Genomic DNA, 26385 nt, shown 5'->3' with positions numbered 1-26385 from the left:
ATAATGACCATCTCCAAAAAGAGAGAATCTGTCTATCTCATCCTGGGGGTCACCATTGACCAGAAACTGAATTGGACTGGCCATATAAATAGTGTGGGTACAAGAACAGGTCAGAGACTAAGAATGCAGCGGTGAGTAACTCGCCTTCCAATTCCCCAAAGCCTGTCCACCATCTACAAGGCACAAGTCAGGAGTGTGATGGAATACTCTTCATTTCCCTGAAAGAGTGCAGCTCCAACAATGCTGGACAAAGCAGCCCACTTGATTGGCACCCGTTCACCACCTCGTAAAACGTTCACTTCTTCCTTCACCAATACACAGTATGTACCATCTACAAGATGCACTGCAGCAAATCGCCATGGCTGCTTTGACAGCATCTTCAAAACCTGCAACCTTTACCACCTTGAAAGGCAAGTACAGCAGATGCATGGAAACACCACCAGTTGCAAGTTCCCCTCCAAGCCACACACCATCCCGATTGGGAAATATATCGCCGTTTCTTCACTGTCACTGAGTCAAAAACCTGGAGCTCCCTCCCTAACAGCACTGTGGCTACACCACATGGACTGCAACAGTTCAAGAGGGAAGTTCACCACCATCTTATCAGGGGCAATTAGGGATAAGCAACAAATGCTGGCCTAACCGGCGATATCCACATCCTGTGAAAGAATTATGAAAAGTCTCAGTATGTCCAGCCCTATTTCCTCACTTCACTGTTCTCAGGCTCCATATTTTGCTCTCAGTTCTCCCAGTCCTCATCTTCCCTCATTCATACTCCCAGATTCCACCTTCTTTCCATCAGTGCTTCCTGATTTTTAGTCTCCATATGCTCCAGTGTTTGCCTAAAGTTTTTTTTAAAAGAGAAAGAAATTGAATGGATCAGTGAAAGAACATTTATTTGGGAGCAACACATCTGAAGGTATATAAAAAATGACATGCAAACTGAAAGAGGGAGACCAAAAAAATTAAGGGAATGAGAAAGAAGCATTGACAATTTTAGGAAGAGAATTTCTTTTCCATAGCAATGCCATAGGAGATAAGCTGTCTGTCACGATAGTATACTATATCTTTCTGGCACACCATAATAATCGCTGGATCTCTGCCAGTACTTTTTGAAGGAAATTGAACTGGCAACTAGACTGAAACATTTCACTGAATGTTTTCATCTTCCGTGATTCATTTCTTGTTCTAAGTAGTTCTGCAACCTTTCTTGTGTGGAAGCACTTCAAAGTTTTAAACAAAGATAATAATCACCAATTGGTAGGTACATTTTAAAACATTATTTTAGCAATACCAAACTGCGCTTCCAGTCACACTCAATTCTTACAGAGAATTTGAAGTGATGTATGTTTCTTGGAGCTGTTCAGTATGATGTGCTAATTTCTTAGAATTTGCCATGATTCACTGGAACAATAATTTTGTTGTAAGAAATCATTGTGATTCACTGTGACACTTTCATTTCCTCCCACTTTGCTGTACTGTTCCCATTTCTTGCGATTGTCACATTTCTGCTCAACTTGTACCATGCCAGGATAGAATTCCATTGCATTAATCAACTACCATGTCTTTTAAAGAGTATGCATTGTCCATGTGGTTTTTTTATATTCAGCAGCAAAAGATTTTCTGCAATTGAACATATATCACACCACCATATGCATTTTGGAAAAAGAGAGCTGGTCTTCAGATGTTGCATACACTGTGATAGACATGTTCCCAACCTGCAAACCCATCCAGTGTGTTGGTAAATATTCATGCAGCTCGCTTCTGTTACTATCAATCATGTACGAGCACCTTTGATAAGTTTTAATTTGTAACTTGAATGTATCCTGCTGAAGTATGAGTATACATAAGAAGCAGTGGTAGAACTATGTTTGTGTGTGAGGAATTTGCTGTAAATTGGAAGCAGTAAATGTGGAAGAGCTTAATGGGGACATGTACTTGAGGCATCCAACTGATAAATGACACTGTTGTGTTGTCTTATACCATCAGCTTCCTTAAGGTGCACCATTTTTTCCAGCACTTGTTCCCAGGTCATTTGGGTAATGTACACAGGTGCCACATGCTGCCAGACTTTCATTTGTAGGTCAACAATATTGACATGGTTATCCTGAATTCAGACAGCCTGGTATCAGCAATGTTCAGGGGAGCCAGTTTCACTAAGGAGGCTCAACCAGACTTTAGGCCATCTATTTGTACATGTCAAGGATTTAACTGTAGTTTCAGATGGCAGTCCTGGGTTCCTATACTGGAGCCTTTACCTGCATGGCAGGTGACTCACGGAATGTAGGAGAGAAGTTATAGATTCATTTAGGTCTGAAAATGTGTCTACATCTCCTGAGGATGCAGTCCCATTTATCTGGTGCATTCATCTCTGCAAATTATTGTCTAACCTATGGGAGATTTGAAGTAATTCTAAATTGCCCAACATTTTGAAAGGTTGAAATATTTTTCCTAATTGCCTAATGCCAGACTCTTCAAAACTGTTAAAGCAATTTGTTCTTTTAGGTATGGATCAGTATTTTACCACACTGATAGTGATATGCAGGGATATACATGTGAATCGATTCCCAAAAATATGAGTATGCCTGCAGTATTTGACCTGTAAAAATGCAATAGTTTATTTGTAACTAAATTGTTTCCATTTAATGTATTAGATAAGTTCTTATGCAGGGCTCATGGCAAATCAGATGTGTTGCTTTAAAACATGGATGCAACATCATGTAATATTGCATGATGCTAGCACATTGTCCATAGCATTAGTTTGAGATTTAAAGGAGCTGAGCTGTTAAGCAATTAGTATTATCAGGGACGTTACATATTAACAGTGGGTGAGGCCTTTGGAGCACTTGCAAGAGGCCCTGGGGTCCAACAGAACTAGAATGGAGTCTCAGAATTCAGAGTCTGGGAGCCCTAAGAGCGAGTATCTGTTTGAAACTTACAGAATACTGAAAGGCCTGGATAGAGTGGACTTGGGGAAGATGTTTCCATTAGTAGGAGAGACTAGGACCCGAGGGCACAGCCTCAGAGTAAGGGGAAGACCTTTTAGAACAGAGATGAGGAGAAACGTCTTTAGTGAATCTATGGAATTCATTGCCACAGAAGGCTGGGGAGGCCAGGTCATTTAAGACCGAGATAGATAGGTTCTTAATTGGTAAGAGGATCAAAGGTTACGGGGAGAAGGCGGGAGAATGGGGTTGAGAAACTTATCAGCCATTATTGAATGGTGGTGCAGACTCAATGGGCCGAGTGGCCTGATTTCTGCACCTATGTCTTATGGTCTTATGGTATCCTAGGTTCCAGAGAACTGAGAAAGGAGGCTCTAAGACCGTGGTGGCATCTAGGATCAGTGGAGGAAGGATCCTGGGACATTTTGGAGGCAGAACAGCCTATCAGAGCATCTCATCGATTTAAAATGGAAACAATTACTTTGTGGTTGCTACATTAAGTGGTCATAATATTCTACTTAAAAGTATATATTGGAAGCAATGCCTAAAACTGGATTAAGAAGTTGGCCTGCTTCCAGTATTCAAGTATTGCATTACACAGGATCAGGATGTGTAGAATTCTCTTTCACTCGCAGGTGCTGTGCACAAACCCTTTCGTGTTTAAGTTAATATTTTTCTGTCATGATCTCCCAACAATTTACTTCTGTTTTTACTTTCCATTAGAATCAACTTTTTAGATTGTCATACATTTAACATGAGTGTTTCCAAGCCCTGTTTTTTTGAGTGAAATTCTTTAAACTTAGTAGTTAACATGGCATTGCTTACAAAGGAGATTGTTGATGTCTTCCTATAACTGTCTTACTGGAAGTTTCTTTGCTTCTAGTTCTTTGTCTCTCTTTTGTCTTTTACCCTCATTCTGTATGGTTCTTCTCCATTGTTTTGACTTACTTTCTTTTATTCTCTCTTCCTTTGGTTCTTCGGTGCTTTCTTTTTCTGATAGTATTTTCCTCCCTTATCCTTTTCTCTTTGGTTCATGCTAATTGTTCTGTATGCCAATTGATATTTACGACTGCTGCTACACAAGCTATATTTATAACTATCCATTTCTACTTTATCATTGAACTCATATTACAAAGTTCTAAATGGAGGCTGCAGATAAAAACAGGTAAGGAATATCAATGCTACGGAAGACAAATGCACAATCCACACCCAGAATTTGGATAGGATATGTAGGAGATTAGGCTAAAGCACCTCTCTTATTCTCTCTCTTTCCATTTTCCAGATGCAATATATATAATAGAGAGAGAGAAGGGGAGCTATCTCAATCCTGAATACTGCATTTCAGTAACAAATCTATATAACTTGTAGTGCTTTAATTTGGTTTCAATAAGATTAATGTAATAAATGATACGCATTCAAATGTATTTATGGCCTCAGAAAGGAACTAAGCTGCTACATCCATACAGTAGGCGATTATAGTGCCGGTACCTTAAGTCATCAAATATTTTCTAGTTATGGCAGAAATATCACATTAATGGGCCTTTTGAATGGAATTGATGCAAAAGTGTGTTTATATTTTATTTTTGTACAACAGTTTATGATAAATTTAAATATTTGACTTTAGGCTGAAAGTACGCAGCCAGCTATGAACTATACTGATGACTGCAGGACAGCAACTATGCCTAAATGCCTTTGGAGGCAATACATGGTGCTCCTTTCCCGGGAGGCTAATTTTTAATGTTGGGGAGGGCAAGCAGGTGTATTAAAAACATTGAACAGTAAGTTTCTAAAGTCACAAGGAGGCCAAGTGGACGGCCAGGGCATCATGGAATTGCTGCCTCACTAAGCTGGAGTTTTACTATGCTCAAGCTGATATGAGGTAGTCTGCTGGAGTGAGTTTCGCCTGCAAGTCGGAGACCTGACTCACGAATGCACTTCCAAGTTGATGCACACCTGAAATTGGTTTGCATTAATGTAAAAGTAATAGTTTGACTGCACCCTTATTCAACAGGTTCATAGATTCTATTTTAAACTTTGTTTAGCACTAGACCTAAGAATAGTTGGGGATGAGTAGATCTGTGAAGTTGATACTCACTTAGGCAACTAATGAATGATATCTGGTCAAAGGTTAAAAGCTCAATTCTCTGATTTCAATTATTGCTCTGATAGTCTGAAATTAACCAAATTCTGAGAGTTCCTCTGAATTTATTCATTTGTTCATGAAATTTGAAAGTTGTTGACAAGGTCAGCATTTATTGTCATTCCTCATTGCCCTTGAGAAGGTGGTGGTTAGCCGCTGCAGTCTAGATGATGTAGATACACCCACAATTCTGTCAGGTAGAGTGTTCCAGGAGTTTGATCCAGTGATGATGAAGAAAAAGTCATATATTTCCAAGTTAGGACTTGGAGGGGAACTTGGAGGTGGTGGTATCCTTTGCTATGTTATAATGCAGCCTGAGTCATTATGTTTTCTTTACAACTATTAACTTATGCTTCACGGTTATTCCAAAATAAAAATGTTAAACTCTAATCTTTTTTCACAGAACACTGCCAAACGCTTTGTCCTGATTTTCTTTGTGTAGAAGCAGATAAGAGCTATACATCCCTGGGTTAGTGGAAATGTGTGTTTTACTGCAGTGTGATGAGTTTTTCAACAGTACAACAAATCTTTAAGCATCTCACATAAGCAGATTTACCTAATCAGTAAATTTAATTAACTTGCTACAAAGATGTTCATGTACCAGGAGATGGGGTATTAATGTTACACTCTATAAAGTAATAGCTTGCCTGCTTTATTGTGAATTATAATTACTGTTTTGGAAATTTATATTTTGATATAAATGGCTCTTTAGAGATGAATTGAATTGGAAATGTTTTGGGTCCTTTTAATTTGCAATGAGTTGTCCTTAATTTTTTAATCTCAACTTTCTTGCTTTATTTCCTTCTCATAAAAAAGGAGCATCAAATTAAGTATACAGTTTATCTCCATGTTAAATAGAGGCTCTTATTACTGGAGATTGATTTCTCTAGACATAATTTCTCTGCTCATGAATAATTCACCTGAATAATTAATATCAAAATGTACATTTTGTGAAGAACTAAATAGCTAACCCATAATTTTTTGAGGATCCACATAATGTAAGTGAAATGGTGTCTTAATGCTTGCCTCCACCCATACCTTTATCCCTTTGGTGCTGAAACCTTAATCCATGATTTGATAAATGCCACGGCCATATCCTCTCTATGTAAAGTCCCATGCTTCCATCACCCTATTCTTGCCAAACACTGGCTCACTATCTCTCCATGGCCTTGCCCCATCCCCATGTCTGCTTTCTGAAATTCTCTCTCAAGGCTTAGGCAGTGCTTCGTAATCCACTTTGCTTGATGGATTATCGCTAAGTAGCATGGAGGATGCAGCAAATTGTAACAGCAGAAATCATTTACTTTCAATCATTAGGTTGCACAAAATCCACAAGAATATGCTCTTGTTTTTCTAGTCAGAAATTGGGATGTGTTATAAAGCAACATTGACAGCAATACTGGCCGTTAACAGGTATGCCAGAACCCCCTGTTTGTCCACCCTGCCCTCCTTGTCTAGGTTTACTCTCCGTATAAGGTGACAGGCATAAAATGGCAATTATCCTACATTCTGAGAAGTGCATTCAATCAGAGACCCAGCTACTGTGTAGCACTGATGAATCTCGGGAATTTTCTATCCAGGTTGAGCCTTTCTTGTTAAGGCATGGCTGAAGTGCACAATGCCAGTGATGAGAAGCGACAGAACTCAAGTCTGGATTGTAGAGAGAGATCATATGGGGTGGGGAGGTGGGGAGAACTACTTGAAGTAAGTTTAACTTGCAGTGGCTGAGTTTTCTTTATGCATCTATTATAGATGTTATTTATATGACTCTAATTTAAATCAGTTAATGAATGAAAGGAGAAAAGACTTCGCACACCACCTTTCACATCCTCTGACCCAAAACATTTTGCAGGTATTTAATTGGTGGTTCTGAAGTGTAGTCTTGTCATTTTGTAGGCAAATGCAACAACCAATTTATGCATAATCTTATCCCATAAAGAGTAACTAATTGAATGAATAGCTAATTTCTCTTGTTGGTGGTATGAATATTACTCTTGTTCTTCAAAAAATATACTATGGGATCTTTTATGTTCCCCTGAGCAGATAAGCAATCTTCATAAAATGCTTTGCCTGACAGAATGTGTCTCTGATGGTGTAGCATTCTTTTGTGTTCAGCGCTGTGCTCCAGACCTGGAGTGGGGCTTGAACCCACTCCCTCCAAGGAGGGAGTGTTGCAAATGAGTCAAGTGTCACGAGCTTAATTTATGCAAGTCACCATTACCAAATTAGTATCCTTGGGCAAGGCTGTTAATTATATAGCGAGATTTGGTTTGTAAATTTAAACCTTTATCGTCACTAGTGAGGTTGTGGGGACTAGTATATAGCATATAATTATAGGCATTTATAAAATTCTCTCAAATATATATATAAATATATAGCTCTCAAATTATACATCCAAAAATCCTCCTCTGTTCTCATAGTGTAATTAAACAGAAGCTCACATTTTGTCAAATGTCTTGTATATCAGTTTGTACATGATGAATAAAATGAAAATTTAATTTTGAGTGAAGAAAATCAGTTTTTATTTTGAACGTAGTTTAATAGTACAAGATGTGTTATAAATTCTGTTTGCCTTATTAAATATTAGATATGTATCACTGTTCAACATTTGCTGAATACAGTCTCAGAGAACAGTGGTTCACAACCCCCTCCTTGATAATAATATATTTGTAATATTTTACTAATTGGAAATGTCTAATACATGATTATAAGGAATGTGTTTTATGCGCAAAAGGAATGTTTATTTCCATCTATAGTTATTTAGTAGTATTTGTATAGGGACTATGTATAACTTTGCAAAGATGGATTCATTGTCCAGATTTGAGATTGTGATGCGTAAGCTGTAAATCAGTTATTGTATGCTTCACATTGGTTTATATAATAGTATTGCACCTATAAATATCATGAAAGTAAGTTGTGGAGAACAGTTTATGCTTCTTTTAGATGGTTGTAGGTGAGTCTGATCTTGTGTTTTTTTAAAGGGCTGGATGAATAATTGATCTGGCTTGTCTCCAGTCCAGTCCCATTTTCCTGAGAGGGTTTTGCCATCTTTTCTGTTTCTGGATGCCGATCCAGACTCCAAAAAATCTTAAATTTGGCATTTGAACCACAGGTTTGGCATTGAATGATTGACCAATTTTTCAATTCCTCTTTAACTCCATTCCCATTTGTCTGCTTGTGATCTGCCTAATCCTTGGGAATGCTTCTACACCCAGTATGTTGGAAGTATCTCCTCAGCGAGACCATACTCTCCATAATCTATTGTCACCGTAGTCAGAAGTGCCACCTATGCCTGAAAGCAATGTTCTCTTTAGGTTTTCCTCATTCTTGAAGTAAGCTGGCTTTCCCTTTTTTATTTACACATGATGTAGTGCGGGGAGGATGAGCAATTACTGCGAGATTAAAATATTATCAATTTTGGTTAACAGTAAGCAGGATTTAACTTAAATTAGCTTGCCTTTTCCACTGTCCCCTTATGGACATTGTTATATTTTCAGCAAGTTGCATTCTACAGTTGACCGACAGAGGCAAACTTTTGAGTTCCTTTGTCCCTTTCCTTCACAATTGCCAAGAATGTGGTTGTTTACCATCATGGGAACAAGTAGTGATCTGACCAACAATTGATAAAAGCCTTCAGAACAGTTGGGAACTTCAAGTGTAAGTCATAAACCTGTCTCCTCTGCATTGGAGAAGAAAAGCCCTAGCTGGTGTCTGATACCTTGGTAAATCCAATCTCTAATGTATTTCCCCACTGAGTTCCACTTGGCTTTCATGTATTCAGCTCAGTGAAGGGCACCTCTTACAGTGGTTTGCATAACACAGCACAAGCAGGCTATTCAAGTTTGATTTTGAGCTCCATCTAAAGAAGTATGTTTCAGATAAATTGATTATTGAAAGCATATTAGAATATCTCTAATTAATGTCTCAAGCTTTGTTTAAATTATCATCCCAGCAAAGCACATGTTGATCCAATAGGTTCTCTATTCATAACCGAAAAGAGAAGCCACATTGTAGTATTCTGAATCGTTGATTTTGTTTGCTGTACCATGGGTCATTCCATTCTCTTTGTGCATTAGATTCTGTTGCTAGGATCTCAGAGGATTACAAAAAGGACTTTGTGGACTTGTGACAGAATCACTGATTATATGACCTATTGGGAGCAGTTTAGAAAAACACTTGCCTTCCCAACCATCTCCAGAAAAACAATTTGTTTGTTATAAATACAAATTGTTGTTGTTAGGATTCCGTTGTTAGGATATTTTAAAAAGCATACCAGAATATGATAAAAGTGCAGAAAGTATGCTCTTTTACTGCTAGTGATTGATTGATCATCATTAGGGGAAGGGCAAGTCTGATGTAAGTATTTTTAGTTAGCAACATTATTTTAGCTTCATAAATACTTTGGTTTTATCTTTACTATGTATAAACAGAAGTTGATGACCAGCATGTGCACTGCTGAATATGGCTGAAAAAATACTTTTTTGTCAAAGCTTTTCGTCTTGCACTCACCAAGACAATTCACAAGAATACCAAATATATACAATTTATACTGTATGAGAAGACTGTGTTGATTGGTTGGCAAGTGGACTCTGGTAGAGGTGTTGCCATGGAGAATGCACCAGTTGGTGGTGACTGACAGTTAACTGCCAAGCATTGCTTGAAATTTAACCCAGGCAGGTTAACTCTGGTCAAGACATTGCCATGAGGAACCAACCAGCGAAAGCCATCACTTATTTTGTTTAGCTGAAACAGGTACGATGTGTGTACATGTTCTTTTTGTCTGCAAATAATGGGGCCCTGTGTATTAATATATGTAGCTTCCAGTACATGCAGCTGCACCACACTGCGAGCCCGACTGACAATCTTAAATTGGCTGTCAGCATAATTCTTAGCACATTGAGGATTATTTAGCAAATGTTGTCCAATCGCAGAATTGCATATAATGTTGGACACTGTGTTTTGAGTTTTGCAAGCATGAGCTGGCTGGGTACGCTCTCTACCTTGTTGCGAACTGCGGAAGGGACATGCTGTTTGATGCGATTCATCAGTCTTTGGGACAAACAATCTACATACCTAGCATCACACTGGCATTGAAATTCATATATCACACTACTCATTTGTGTGATAGGCAGCACATCTTTTTGGCTTGACGGCAGCATCCTGTTAGTGGTGAATACCACTCATGTTGCTACTGCGTAGTGGCAGCATGAAACAGATAGCTTCACCTGTTGCTCAAAGTTTTGAGATACCTTGCCCTTCCAGGATAGCCTGAGGTATACTGGGCACTTGTCAGGGCTGAAAGTGATGGCTTTAGGTCCATCCATGAATTTGCGTGATGTACAGTGCATCTGTTTCAGCTGAACAAAATAAGTGACAGCATTCGCTGGTTGATTTCCTCAGGGCAATGTCTTGATCAGTCAGAGTCGAGCTGCCTGGTTTAAATTTCAAACATTTGGTGTTCTTGTGAATTGTCCTGATCAGTGCAAGACGAAAAGCTTTGACAGAAAAAGAAGTCTCTTTTCCCAGGAATACTCAAGTTCTGTACTATCAAACAACTATTTGAACTGTTGAACGTAAACTACCTGTACAATGGTTTGTTCAAGCTGAATTATTTGCTTATCCTACCCTTCAGTTTAGATTGGGCAAAGCACTCTAGGTAATTTTCTTCCTATATTACAATAGTGGCTACATTTCAAAAGTACTTCATTGCTTTAATGCGCTTTGAGATAGAAAAATTGCTTTATAAATGCAAACCTTCCTTTTCCTTTCAAAATAGCAATGTAAGGAGTTTTGCACAGTATCACAAGGCTATTAACGTTTTAGGAATTGTACATGCAAGGTACCAAAGAATTATTATTGGTGAATAAAGTAAATTTATAAAGCTGTACGATTCCAGTTGACTATTGTTTTGTGATCCCTATATTTCTTTTTACGGGGTCAGCTTCCCTTTGTACATTGATGACACACTGCTCTATTTCTACTTTTTTCGACCCTATGTGCCTGTCATGGATGTGTCAAAAATATTCCACTAGACACTGGGAAGACTGACCTCATTTTCTTTCAACCCCCAACATAAACTCTGCACCCTTAACATTAACCCCATCCCCTTCTCTGCCAACATGCTGAGGTTGAATCAGACGATGTGACTCTTCAGTGCCCTGTTTGACCCCAAGCTAAGCTTTTACACCCATATTTTATCCAAGGCTGATTGTGTCAGCCTCTACAATATTGCCCATCTCTGATTTTGCCTCACCATCCCCCACCATCCAACTGCTATTGAAACGCTAATTAATATCACATTTTGAATCCTCTGGGCTCTATTTACCACTTTAAAGCCTCCTATTCTCAGTCTTCCATGAACTCCCAACTTATTCAAGTCATTCCTCGTCTCACTGCCTCCAGTTAGCTTCCTGTCCCTCAGTGCATTGAATTGAAGATTCTCACACCAACCTTTAAACTCATACATTGCCCTGCCCCAGCTTATCTGCAACCTCCACAACTCATGTCCCCTCCTTCACCTTTCAGTTCACAGACTCTGGTGCTTTGTGAATTTCAACCCTTCTCCACCGACCAAATTCAATTGCCCCATTATTGCTGGCACAGTCTTTATTGACTATATCCTTTGGAGAGCTCTTCCGATTTCCCCCTGTTTCTCTCTATATCTTTTAAAAAGAAACCTTCTCTAAACACATCCTTACAACCAAGCTTTCAAGCTGTTAAAACTGCTTTGTCTCATTACTAATTCCTGCATTTTATCATTTTTCTTTTCCTCTGTAAAACACCTTAAAGATGTTTTCTACATTAAATGTATTCTGCTGTTTGCATTGATTCGGGAAGGTTCTTCAAATTGCCCTCTTTTTGTTAGGTGCACAGGCACATTTTAAATATTTCTCATATCAAAAAATATTTAATGTACAAAGAAACTGAACAGTGTATACCAATAAAACAATTGAATAGTTAAATATAGTTTATATTAGGACATTTTCAGCAGTTTTAAATCAGGTTACTCCCAAACACAGACTGGACACCCTTAAAATGCTCGTCTTTGATAACCCAATTTTCAGCAATATTAATAAAACAATGCCAGGTTCCCACTCTTAAAAGCATCAAACAATACTTCTAAATGGAAAGTAAAAGTATACACCATTACAAGAAAAGCAAAATACTGTGGATCCTGTAAATTTGAAATGAAAACAAAGTGCTGGAAAAACTCAGCCAGTCTGGCCGCATCTGTGGAGAGAGGAAGAGTTGATATTTCAAGTCCAACATAACTCTTGAAGAAGTCATCTTGGTGATGGGGGGTAGCCCCACTGCATGCAGGGCATCCCCAAATGAGGTCACCTTTTTTCATCTAGGCTATCAAACACAGCCTGTCCACTCACACTCGTCTGCGCAGGCCGGCTGTATTATGGTGTCAGCAGCATATTATACAGATCAGTAGGGCCTAAGTGACCTTTTATTATTTATCTACATATGGCAACCGAGCTGCTGATTTTGGCTCCTGCCTACCTGGTGTATTATGGGATCAACTCAGGAGTGGGCAAGAAGGTGCTGGGCTAGCCACCCAAGCCATCTTACATGCCCCTCCCCCATCCTGCTGAAAACACGCTTGGCGGGGGCCACATAAAATCCAGCCTGCTTTGTGCGTAGTTACCCAATTGCGCCAAAGCAGAAACTCTACCCTAATAGTTTTTAAGCAAATAACATCATTAGTGCTTACAAATAATGAAGTTGGAGAGAAACAAACCCCTAATGCAACGCTTAGCGTCCTAGTTGTGCTCTTTAAAAGTGTGAATTTAAGCAAATCAGATTTACCAATAAGGATTAATGTATAAACTGGAGTTAGGTTCCACAGCCAGTCCCCGCCCCATCCATCCACCCCCCCCGCGTCTCTATTATTATCAGTAGTACTTTTGGCCATTTGGAGCGAGATAGCGAGCAAGCCAGTGAGCACGGCAGGAGCAAAGCAGCAAATAGAGCAGAATCAGGGCTGACCTGGGAATCTCCTGTCAACTCCTGAGGTTGCAGACAAACCTCCTGATAGCACTGTTCCATTGGTCTAACTAACAGTAATGACGACACACACATGATGACATAAAAATTGAAATCTCGACATAAATTGAAGAAACGGGCCTTAAAGAATAAACTACTTTAAAATGAAACACCATTAAGCTGGCCGACTTAAAGCGAGGGCTTACTATACAGCATTTATTTCTTTAAATTATTTGTTTTAAAGTTGTCTCAGTTAATATTTCTGCAACCTATCTACAAGAAGGGACAAATGTTATGTTATATTTTGAGTGTGTATTTTCTAATTTATACATTATTTGTTCAGTGTAGAATGCACAGTTGTAAAATTTAGTGCATCCTAAAAGATCCCTCCCCCCAATTAGCTGGTTTTGGCCTTAAAATGACACAAGTGACTTTTGTTTTCTCCCTTTTAACATATGGTAAAGATTAACAAATGCTTCATGGTATCCTGTCTTCTAATATTGTTGCAGGTCTATTAGGATCCGGTATGTTTGGAAAGAAGAAGAAACGTCTCGAAATCTCCGCACCTTCTAACTTTGAACATCGGGTTCATACTGGATTTGACCACCATGAGCAGAAATTTACAGGACTTCCTCAGCAATGGCAAAGCCTGCTTGCAGACACAGCAAATAGACCTAAACCTGTGGTTGACCCATCCTGTATAACCCCTATACAGTTAGCTCCTATGAAGGTACAGGTTCAGTTCTTTGCATGCTGTAGTTTCTGATCTGCATTGACTTTTGCATTCAATTTTATTATATTGGAAGGTTAGGTGCTATTATTTATAACGTAATCACAAGACAATTGCAACTTGGAAACAGAGTGTGTGACGAACAATCTGTAAATAACACATTCAAGTTTAACCATAACCTAGCCATAATCTAGGATTTTTGCCACATGACTGTGTATTTAGTAATGTACTTCTGCCGAAACAGTGAAGTGAGGGACGTCACTCTGAAAATGTGGGAACTCTGACACTTGGTAATGTGCTGACTGTTCTTTTGCTACAAGGTAGATTAAGGCTGGTGGTTTCAGAGCTCCTGTTCCAAGGGTGAGGGCAGCGGGGGTAGTGGTTTATTAACATGAAAACTGTGCTTTGGACATGTCCTGCCACTTAACTGAAAGTGTCTCCTAGCTCATTGGCGTTACCTTCCGCAATTGGTAAATCTTGTTACCATCTGCAGCCTGCCTTATGGCGTCATCCCTTTGGAGACTGAATTGTGTAGAACATGGCAGACTGCAATTGTTTGAAAGGCTATTCTACGGTCTTGATTAATCCAGGCGTTAGAATCTTTGCATGAGAATACTGAGACCGTACAGCTCATGTTGCTCTTCAACACTTGTACGTAGGTTCCTCAGTTTGGCAGTCATCCGTTCGGTTTTCTTGATCTTTCAAGTGATATTGGAACCATAGATTGCTGTAATTATCATAACTGCCAGCAGTAGATATGACTCAATTTCTATGGTCACAGAACAGGGTCATATTGATGGATGTTCATGAGAGGCATGGCATCGGGCTTCTGTCCAGCCACAAATGTTTGGGTCCTAACATGTTTGACAGCATAACAGTAGGTTCGCATCAGCCTCTTGAGATGCAAACACTGCGTGTTTCCTGTGATCTTTCTCCTGCACTTAGAGGGAGGTCCATAGGTCTTCTGAAAGTAACACACAATGACCCTTTCCTGGAGAAACAGGAAGGGAAGGTCAATGCAATCCAGCTTTAAGAGTCTCTCACTTCGCCTCAATAACTTACTTGCTCAGACAACAGCAATATAACACTGAAGCAGTAACTAACAAACAGCTACTTAGGAAAAGGCAAAATGGCATTATACCTGTCCTGTCCCAGCAAAGACTCAACCTGAAGGAAGAAACTCCTTGTGCAATAACCTATATTTGGGACCAAAGCACCTGGAGCACTGCTGAGGTGGTCCAAATATATTCTAGGGCCAAACCCTCAGTTGCATTTTTTCAAGACTAATCAGCCAGCCTATTCTATCGCAAGAGTTCAGGTTCTAAGTGCCACAACTTATGCTGTATGATGCATTATAGCATGCTGTGTACACAGCCCCAGATTTTAGCAATATGTGCAGGCATTCAAGTCAGAGTAGGTACCAAAGTTTGCCTTCATATTTACCTTTCTGGATTAACTTAAAAGAGCTAAGCCAGGTAACATATTTTTAAGCATTCAGTAAAATAGATGTTCAGTAAAAACAATAATTGCATGCAGAATTTCCTTGAAGTTGGCTGTCAAGTTAAAATCTAACAGATCTTGATCCACTGGAGGTTTTACCTGTGATGAACTCTTTCAGGATACGCTACATTAGATGCTGTGTAAACTTCTTATACTGTGAATAAAGGAGGGAGAAATATCATGCGGTTGTAGTATTCTGAGTAATCAATCCCCTGCTCTGAACTTCTGAACAACCATGAAGGTCACTTTAAACTGGATATTTGAAAGATGCACACTTCACAACTTAAATGTGAACAGAATGTAAATTTTTATAAATCATTTGCATTGTAGTTAGCATGTGAAACATTTTTGTTCTATTAGAAACTGTTTTCTTATCATGTTTTCTGTCATCGTACTGGTCACGTAATGAATGGTGCGGTAGTGGAGCCAATTGCTTTGTTCATGTTATCAACTTTGTCTTCTATTTATTCATTCATGAGGTGTGGACGTCACTGAGGTGAGAAAATAGAGCTGGATGTACTGAGGTTTTTTAATTCTTTCACAGGATGTCGGCATCACTGGCTAGGCCAGCATTTATTGCTCAATCCTAATCACCCTTGAGAATGTGGTAGTGAGTCGCCCCCTTGAACCGCTGCAGTCCATGTGGAGTAGTTATACCCACAGTCCTGTTAGGAAGGTAGTTCCAGGATTTTGATCTAGTGACAGTGAAGGAATGGCGATATAGTTCCTAGTCAGGATGGTGTATGGCTTGGAGGAGAACTTGCAGGTTGTGGTGTTACCCTGTGTCTGCTGCCATTGTCCTACTAGGTGCTAGTGGTCGTTGGCTCGGAAGGTGCTGTTGAAAGACCATATGAGAGTTGGTGCAGTACATCTTGTAGACGGTACACACTGCTGCCACTGTGCGTTGTTGGTGGAGGGAGCGAATATTTGTGGATGGGGTGCCAATCAAGTGGGCTGCTTTGTCTTGGATAGTGTTGTGCTTCTTGAGTGTTTTTGGAGCTGCACCCATCCAGGCAAGTAGAGAGTTTGGCATCATACTCCTGACTGCCTTATAGATGGTGGGCAGGTTTTGGGGAGTCAGGAGATGAGTTCCCTCCACAGGATTCCCAGCTTCTGACCTGCTCTTGTAGCTACAGTATTTATATGGCTGGTCCAATTTGTTTTCTGGTCAATGGCACCCCCCACGGTGTTGATAGTGGGGGATTCAGCAGTGGTAATGCATTGAATGTCATGGTTAGATTCTCTCTTGTTGGAGATGGTCATTACCTGGCACTTGTGTGGCACGACTGTTACTTGCCACTTGTCAGCCCAAGCCTGCATGTCCAGGTTTTGCTGCATATGGGCATGGTCCGCTTCAGTATCTGAGGAGTCACAAATGGTGCTGAACATTGTGCAGTCATCAATACCCACTTCTGACCTTATGATGGAAGGTAGGTCATTGACGAAGCAGCTGAAGATGGTTGGGCCTAGGACACTACCCTGAAGAACTCCTGCAGCGATGTCCTGGGAGTGGGATGATTGACCTCCAAGTGGCTTCCCTTCCCCAGTAATAACCAGTCCCCAACATTTGTTCCCAACAGGAAGGCTGGTCTCACTCAGAGCAGTGATACCAATTGGGAGTCTTGATAGCTCATGTGATGCGATTGCAGTCCTTGCTGTCTATGAGTGTTCCAACATTCCAAGTTGTAACATTTAAAGCTTTATTTCTTTGACCACAAAGATAGAGATCCCACAGAGTGTGGTTCCCCAACTAGGAAAAGATTGGCTAAAAAGTATTTTTGGAGCACGTTTTCTAGCCTCCTCATCATTTGGGGGTGAGCTGAGGGTATCCTGAACAGGATTGCTCAGTCACAGATGCTGCTGTCCAAAGACACCTCTGTCACAACTTGGATGCCCAAAGACCTTCATGTATCTATCATCAGTGTGCAGATTTTTGACTGGGGACTGCTGGGTTCACAGCCCTGTCCCTGTCACCAATCCTCCATCACCATGTGACTTGGCAAATGGACCCTGGTAGGAGACTGCTTGGGGACCTTGGGATGATGTCATTGTCCACACGATCTCGACGGGTTGGTGATCAGATTTTTGTGACATGTCATACCACAATGACCGGGACCACCTCAGCGCTGTAGCCTTCTTCCGCCTTTGCAGCTGGTGAGATGCACAGCCTTCTTTCACCTGTTCTGCCGTTGAGGACATTTTGGGCTGCATTTTGTATGGCACCTTCCCCTGACTTTGCCGCTTTGGCTGGCCCTACTGTGATCAAGGAGCTCCTGACGGCATCGCTCAAGGGGTCATCAGGGCACACAAGCCTCTCCACCATGTCAAGGTGGCAATCCATGATATCTTTCATCTATCTGTATTGATATTATGTGAGAAGTCACAATAGCATTAGTATGTTGGGTGAGTAGACAAAGCTGTTTGGTTTAATATATCCCCTGTGAATGCTGAATAAATGAGAAATATAGTGTATGTACTGTATTTATGGCTTATTTTCTATTTCTTTCTTCAAAGAGGAAAGTGTGTGTTGTAGATGACGGGCAGCCAGCTTGGCATCGTGCATTCTGCTGGATGTAAAATATATTGAGACTTCTTCCTGCACTTGAATGCTATGGAATGTGTCTTCTTTAATGTTTTATGTACTAAGACATTATATTATTTATGCCATTTCAATATTTTTGTGATTTAAGTATTCACGAATCCCATTGCAATGTGCACAGGGGCCCGGAATCTCAATAGTTGGCAAGTGTCTGGCTCAGGAGGAAATTAGTATGGCTGCTATTAAATTTCAGTTCCAACACAGGAACCTGACTGATCTTTAATGGGTCTTTGAAATGAGAGATTAGAAAACTGCATGTGTTCTGCAAACAGGAAAATTGCAGGCTCTGCTTTTATGTAGAATTCATGAATTAATATTTGAATTGATAATGAAGTGAATACACAGCATAAGTCTGAATTGGTACTGGTGACGTGAAACCTTTGCCAGAATTTTCAGCAATACATTGCATGGGCAAGAAACAAGTACATTCAGGAGCTTTCAAAATCACTGCCCAATTTCAGTTAGTGATAGCTGTTGGAATTTTCAGAGTCAATAGTCGGCCGTCACTTGTTTAAAAGGAAAAATATCATAACTGGAGATCAAAGTATGCCTGCTGTTTGTAGGTCAAGTGCTTTTATGTTTCACACATCTTTGGTGTCTCAACAAATGTGCTTTCAGATGATGATCCTGATCTTGGAATTATGTTGCATGTTACCAGGACAGAAAATGCTGCTGGTTTTAATGGTGTGCTGCAGCTGATGATCCCTGCAATATGGTGTATGAAATGTGATAACAGACAGAGAATATCAAGGCATTCACATGGGTGGTAATTGAAAATATACAGAGGAAGCACTTGATAGAGACCTTTGTATTTTAGATATTTTTCCAATTCTGGGAGAATCTTTGGAGCTTGCTCTCTACTGTTTAATGGGACATAAATTGTATCTTTGTGCATGAAAACTTTTGCCGACATTAAATCACACCTGTCACAATGCTGTCTTTTTCTATAACTCCCAAGTATAATTTAAGACATCCATCACATCAGCATGTCGAACTTCTGCAGTTACAAATGAATGCGTTAACCATTTAAATAAAGCTCATTTTAAATGGCTCAAATTTTTATGTATTTCATAGTACTAGGAAATTATAAAATTATTATTTGGGTATAGTTTAGGCCAATTGGTCTCCGGTATGTCAAATTCATGTTTCTCCTCTACAAGCACACACATTGAATAATTCTACCAACCTATTTTTGAGAAAATGAAGTAAGGCTGCCCTCTAGAGGTCACCATAGTTTAGTTCACCCTTACCAAGTGAACCAATGTGTACATATTTTCAGTCCCCCCTCTGCTCCATCGCTGATTTCTTATTATTATGTCTCATTTCTCATCTGACAATTGATATATTGGTTTCCCGTCACCCAGCAAATGGATGTCAAAATTCTTGTCTTTCTTTATATGTCCACTTGTGGACTTATTCCATTTAAGTTCTCCATACTCCTCCAACCCCTGTGTTAGCTAACGTGCACATACTGTTTCTTTCCCTTCCCCCCCCCCCCCCCCCCCCCCCCCCCCCCTACCCCACCCCCACTAGGGCCATCTGTCACTTGCTCATCCTGCTTTCTATCCTTAATGTCATCATTAGCACATCCTTTAGATAATATCACCACCGTCAACACCCCTTTGTCCATGACATCTTTGGCAATCTCTTTTTTGCCTCCATCTATCTCTGGCCCTCGATCCAGCTCCACCTGTCCCACCCCACTTAAATAGCTTATATTTCACCTCATTTCTATTTCTCTTTAGTTCTGATGAAGAGTCATACGGCCTCGAAACGTCAACTCTGTCTTCCTCTCCACAGATGCTGTCAGACCTGCTGAGCTTTTCCAGCTATTTTTGTTATTATTTCCGATTTCCAGCATCTGCAGTATTTTGCTTTTATCTTAGTGTACATACTGTTCTCCTGACTCTAGCCTACACTGCTCCCTACTTCCTGTGTCCCACTATCAGTGGCAGAGCCTTCAGTCATCCTGCCCCAGGACTCCCTTCCCAGGCTTCTTCGCGTCTTTCCTTACTTTAAGGCACCTCTAAATCTATCTTTTCAAATACGTTTTCTGGCACAAGCCCGACTTCCTCCATGTATCTGGTGTCTTCTTTTTGGTTAAGTAAATGGTAAAGATAGTCAATGAGGATAACTTCCTAACCTCTAAAATTATCCATAATATCAACCTCTTGTAGTTCAGGAATGTATCCTGTTGATTTATGGCATTTTGAGGAAGCACATGATGGGGAAATTGCCAACCTCATGAGATATGTTTGGTAAGATTGCATCTGATTGGGTACTGATTCGCCTCTCTGGATTGACCAGCGCACCTTATTGGGAAGACTGGTGATGTGGTAGGACCTTGTGGATAGTAAAGAATCAGGATTTTTAAACGAGATGGGGGGGAGTGAAAGAAGGTGAGGTTTTCAAGTAAGAGACTAAGGTAAGATTTGGTGATGAGGGACACAGCATAACTGCAGTGGTTTGAGTGCGGCAGGAGGTGGAAATTATAGCCAATCAGGGACACTTTGGTGAGTGAGAGACAAGGTATTGCTGTCACCAGTGAGCCTGGTTTCCTTCGAAGCATTGATATCAATGCAGTCATTCACAACAGAATTGTGGAGGGTAAGGGCCTTGCTGATAAATGAATAGACATTCTGGAGAGAAGTCTGGAGAAGGATGCGGACTGCAGAATCTATGTTGAATGGAAAACTTGAAAATGAAAAGTTTATCTAAGTGCCCCACCAACAGAAATGGTGGTTTGTGAAACATGAAGGAAAAGCAGTGCCATCTGTTGCTGAGAGGCCTGAACAGCAAGTATAAAAAGGTATGCAAACATTCAATTATTCCATAAACATGTGACAAAAATATTAGACAGGAAATAAAAGGATCAAACAGGAGTCACACACTAAACACAAGGGCTGTGATTTTCCTGGCTACTTCAGGCACTAAAGAGCCTGCAGGATCCCCAAAATGGGGTGTTAAGTTGAATTGCTGATTTAGCGCAGTGCTCCACCTTGGTTCCTGGCACAAGCTTGCGCTCATTTGCCTTAGGTGATGTGGATCATTAATGAGCTGAGTGCCACTTAAGTTGCCTGCTCATTTAAGGAGGCTGCATGACATTTTGGTGGCTAACATTTGACTTGACGCTCTCTCCTAACAGCAACCAGCTAATTGGGCGGTAAACACATTGCTGAGGATTTAGAATGTTACTTAAAGGCATACTCATCTACCACATGCTGGTGGAGGCATGATGAGGAATTTTGAAATGCATCAGAACACTTTCTAGGGCATTTTATCAAGACATCAACATTTTATCAATATTCGGCCTGGAAATTCTCAGGGCTTCACCTAAAAATAAGTAGGTACTGTGCAACTCTCCCTTATGGACACCTTATAGGAATCACCAGGAGAAAGCGAGTGTTCGGTCACAAGCATTTTGTTTAGGTGTCCTCCTTGATCAGCAGGAGGAATGGGAGGAGAACACAAGACCTCACAGAGCAGCCCCAGAGTGAGAGGGTAGCTTGTCCTGTGTAGGTACAGGACATCCCTCCTCCTGTGGATCTCCAGGACCTCCAGTGCTGCATACAGGAACCTGTCCACCCTCTCCCTTAGTTCCTGAGCCATCCTGAAACCTGCCACCGTGTAAGTCAGGAACTCCACACCTTCGCTGAAAGTGGGTGAGTAGAGGCACTCACTGCGAAAATTGCATCTAATCAGCGTCTGAGTATTAAACCTGCAAGTGTCTGTTTTAGCACCTCCAGGCAAGTTCAAATTATGGTAATTAACACTTGGGACCGAAATTGTGTGTTAAAACTGGACCTTCAAGGAAGCCTGTCTTTGTTAGCACAGCGCCTATTTCCTTCTTACTTTCACCTTTTCAACAAAATAACCTTAAGATTTAATATATATCCAGCAAACCTCCCAAGATGTCTCAAAATAACAGGCTGATACATTTATCTAAAAGAATGCAAATCCCCTTCCCACCTTATATGCTAAGCCAGCATCCATGTTTACTTATTAATATCTCAAGCACATTTCTACACCTAGCATTGTTTGATGATTTCACACTTGAAATCTACTTGACTCCAAATGTAATTAAATTACACAGATAGAACCACCTATACTTACACCCATAAACCTACTTTACAATAAACCCGAAAAATATTATGAAAATTATTATACTTTTGTCACAGTGTGCGTGTGTGTTATGTTTGTGTGACTAATTTAATTAAACTGAAGACAGTCAGACTGCAAGGTTTAAATCATCAAAGGGTGTAGGTGTAAAAGCAGGCATCTTGAAATGGAAATGGACAAACTAACATTTGTATTTGTAGATAAGTTGAGAGGTTGCTTGAATTTCGAAAGGGAATTAGAAGGTGGCAAGGAAAATGTTCGCATCTTGCAGGAGTTCATAGGTAAACAAGCAATGGGGATATATTTTTATTGACCCAAAAGCAAAGACAAGATGAAAGCGTGGAAGTTTTTATATTCTGGGAAAGATAACTTCCAAAGAAAGTTTAGAACATTGTGTTTAAAGATTAAAGAGGAAAAATATATTTAAAGGAAGATTGAAAGCTGTATGAGGAGAGTAGCCATGTGAGATCTTAGAGTGTACTGTGAAGTTGCAGCTTCTAGCCACCCCAGAGAAGTGCTTGATTGCTTCAGAAAGCAATGTTTTATTACAAACCTTGTATTTCCATTGTTGCGGGAGAGGGAAGCCCTGTGAAATACCTCCCTCATGGCAACATTGGGTACCTTATGGTAATATTACTGGTTGTTTTATAGATTAAGAATCTATTTGGACTGTTGCCTGAAAAGTGTGTTTATTTTGAGTCTAGCTGAGTGGAAATCTCTTGGGAAATGTTGTAAGACCAAATTTAACTGTGTAATTGTAACCATGTGTGTTTTTTGTTAATAAATATTTTAATTTGCTGTTTAAAATCTCTGAAAGTGGTAGTGGAATTTTAACTTCTGACTTCAGTGCACATACCTTTTCGTAATAAAATACAAATTGCAAATTGTTGTGATAGCTTGGCCAAGTTTCTCCTTGGGGATTTGGTCAGACCGGCAATTACCACCTGACATATAACACTCCAAAGATGCTTCCAGACCTGTAGAGTTTTTCCAGCATTTTCTGTTTTTATTTCCAATCTTGGATTTTGTTAATATCATCTACGTTGATGTGAAAAGTCAGTTTTGAAAGAACACCTGGAAATTAGGTGAAAAAAACAAAAAGAACTTGAGAAGCTTGTGCCATGGTGACAAATGACTTAGAGTTACAGTGTGACAGGCAAATGTTGACATAAGTTTTTCCATTTACAAATTGTGGACATAAGAGTACCCCACTATGTAATATCGGCATAGCTTTTTCTCATTATGAGTACTGGCAATGAAATTGTGACTTAAAAATCATACAACATGAAGTAGGGTTATTGTGGACAGGAATTGTGCATTATATACAAGGTTTTTAATATGTATATTTATATATAGATGGCAAACATCGCATGCATTGCTTGTGGAATTTTATGGATCTATTCTTACCTGTCGTGATGATCACTGTCTGTAAAAGTGAAATAAATGAGAGAGGTTCCCGTTGGAAATAAGAAAATAATTAAGAAGGACTAAGGCTAGGACGAAAGAGATAAACAGATGAGTGATCCAAGGTGAAAAGGATTAAATAAATGAGAAGAGATGAGTTACAAAGAAGCAAATAAATGAATGAAGTCACAGAGTGGCAGGTCAGAATAATGAAGTAAATGAATGGGAGTCAAGGCAGGAAAGAAAGAAATAAGATCATAGGGTGAAAGAAAGGGGCTGGAGGCAAAAGGCACAGATGGGCGAAGATTGTACATTAATTGAACCATAAAAACTACATTGACAGCCAATCAAGTGGAAAAAATAAATAAATAAAATGAGCAGATTTGAGGTCTGCCTTCAGTTTTCATTCAGGCCAATGTTGGTCACTTTCCTGAGTGATTTCCATGTCTTTTAGAGTACTCCACACTCTACGCCATGATAGTGTAACATTAGTAGCCCCTTATGAGCTGGATTGTGTACCATACCTTTCACATATGCACTTCTCTGGTCTTTCAGTAGGTGGGTTGAGCGCACAAGATGAGGCCAGATCTAAACTGTTGTGTTGTTTTATTTTACCTTGGCCATCAGCTGCTTATGTTTTGTTTTCTAGTTGTCCAGAGGGTGTTTTTTTTTTAAGTCATTCATGGGATGTGGGCATCATTGGTAAGGCCAACATTTATTGCCCATCATTAACTTCCCTTGAGAGTATATGATGCCTTCTTGAGTACAACTGAGTGGCTTGGTAGGCCATTTCAGAAGGCAGTTCAGAGCCAAGCACGTTGCATTGGGTATGACGTCACATATAGGCCAGACTGGTTAAGGATGGCAGATTTCCTGAAGCTTGTGGAGTTGGTAATATATTGGTTAACACGCTTTTAAGCTGAAAGGCTGTGAATAGCAGAGTGCCGCAAGTATCAGTGCTGGGTCCTCAGCTATTTACAATCCATATTAATGACTTAAACAAAGAGACTGAGTAATGTATCTACGTTTGCTGATGAGACAAAGCTAGAATGTAAGCTGTGAGGAGGACACAAAGAGGCTGGAAAGAAATATATACAAGCTAAGTGATCGGGCATAAGTTAGCATTAATAATGTGGGGAAGTGTGAGGTTATTCACTTTGGCAGTAGGAATAGGAAAGCAGAACATTTTTTAAAAGATGTGAAACATGTTGATGTTCAGAGGGATTTGTGTGCACTCATACAAGGAACACAAGGTAATCATGGAGCTACAGCAAGCAATTAGAAGACAAATGGCATGCAGGCCTTTATTGTAAGAGGATTGGAATGCAAGAATATGAAAGTCTTGCTAAAATTGTGCAGAGCTTTGGTGAGACCACACCTGGAGTACTGTGTGCAGTTTTGCTCTCCATATTTAAGGAAGGATATACTTTGCATTGGAGGTGGTACAGCGAAGGTTCACTTGATTGCCACCTGGGATGAGAGAGTTATCCTTGATGAGAGGTTGAGTGATTTGGGCCTGTACCTTCTAGATCAGCGATCTTCATTATTTTTCAAGCAAGGGCCACTTTAGCAAAAAGCCTGCAATGCGAGAGTCACGTCGACTACTAAATTACCATTGCTCATTACTCCTTTGTGATGTAATGTTACAGAATGTTGTGTGTAACTAAAACAAAATCACATTTTATACTTAAAATAAATACACGTGTAATTTAGCAAATGCAACATTAAAAAAACAACCAGGAAGATATAAGGAGTTAAAAATGCACCTATGCAAGTAAACTTTTTGAAAGCAGAATAATGTAAAACTTACTTTAAAAACTGGAAGAGCGAAAGTGTGCCTGTCGCTCCTTGGCTTTCTTCACGTTGTATTTGTAGTCTGTCATTGCAATCCTAGAAAGGCAGTCCAAATGTTCATTGCTCAGTTTGTTTCTCTGTTTTCTTTTCACAATATTCATTGTTGGAAAGTTAGATTCGCAGGTATATGTACTGACAAAAAATGACAGCATTTTCTGCACGCCCTGTTTCAGAGATGGGTATTGTGTATCAGGGACCATGTTCCAGAAATGATAAACACCTGTCTTAAGTTCCAACTTCATGATGCAACCAGTCCGAAGCTCCATAATTTTGCCCTCCAATTTAGCAAGGTCTGACCAAAAGTCTGTGATAACTGATAATCGAGATGACACTGCTACATGAAAAGGGTTCTCAATGAAAGTAAAACATCTCTTTGTAATCGGTTACACCTTTAAATTTAGACTCAAATTCCACCCTCAATTCTTCCAAAACTTGTAGAAATGAATTGTACTTGAAATGTTTCAAAAGCTCTGGATTTTCTGAGGTAACTGTCCTGAGCTTTGGAAAGAGAACAAAGTGCATGTTGGGAATGAATAACGTCGTAATTCTGTTTTGAGAAGCAATTACTACATGCAGCATGTTACTGAGAAGTTTCTGTTTCTCTTTCAACTGGAGATTTAGTGCATTCAAGTGGCTGGTGATGTTGGTTAAAAATGCCAATTTAATTATCCACATTGGGTTTTCCAAGTCTTTCTCCTCCTTCCCCTCACTTTCAAGAAATTCATGAATCTGAGGGAGGAGACCCAAAAATCTTTCAAGGACCCTGTCACGGGATAACCATCTCACTTCATTCTGCATCACTAGGTTGCCATACTCTGTCTCATACTCTTCCACTATGCTCGAAATTGCCTGTGATTCAGTGCTCCTAAAACAATAAAAATTAAACCACCTCTACAACCAACTGCATGACGCTTTGCATTTCACTATTTTTTAGTTTACCTATGAGTGCTTGTTGATGTATAATGCAGTCAGACACAGTGAATTTGGGTATTTCCTCTTGCTTCCTCATAAGGCCAATTAATCCATTCTTCCCTCACACATTTGGTGCACTGTCTCTATACGCGCAGCGGTAAGCTTTGTCCAATCCAAGTTATTCTCAGCA

At 39.9% G+C, this 26385-nt stretch overlaps 1 protein-coding gene across 1 annotated transcript in view; it reads left to right on the top strand.

Moving 5' to 3' along the window:
* pak5 (p21 protein (Cdc42/Rac)-activated kinase 5) overlaps positions 1 to 26385 on the top strand; it is a 201812-nt gene that overhangs the window by 93499 nt on the left and 81928 nt on the right. Inside the window, exon 3 of the mRNA XM_041173288.1 lies at positions 13587 to 13807. Within this exon, the coding sequence (XP_041029222.1) occupies positions 13604 to 13807 (204 nt within the window). The 5' untranslated portion in view covers positions 13587 to 13603. The remainder of the gene's footprint in view (positions 1 to 13586; positions 13808 to 26385) is intronic.

The sequence above is a fragment of the Carcharodon carcharias genome, chromosome 2 (genome assembly GCF_017639515.1).
Source record: "Carcharodon carcharias isolate sCarCar2 chromosome 2, sCarCar2.pri, whole genome shotgun sequence".
NCBI lineage: Eukaryota > Metazoa > Chordata > Chondrichthyes > Lamniformes > Lamnidae > Carcharodon > Carcharodon carcharias.
Note: the sequence above shows the minus strand (reverse complement) of the source record. Positions and strands in the feature narration are given on the sequence as shown.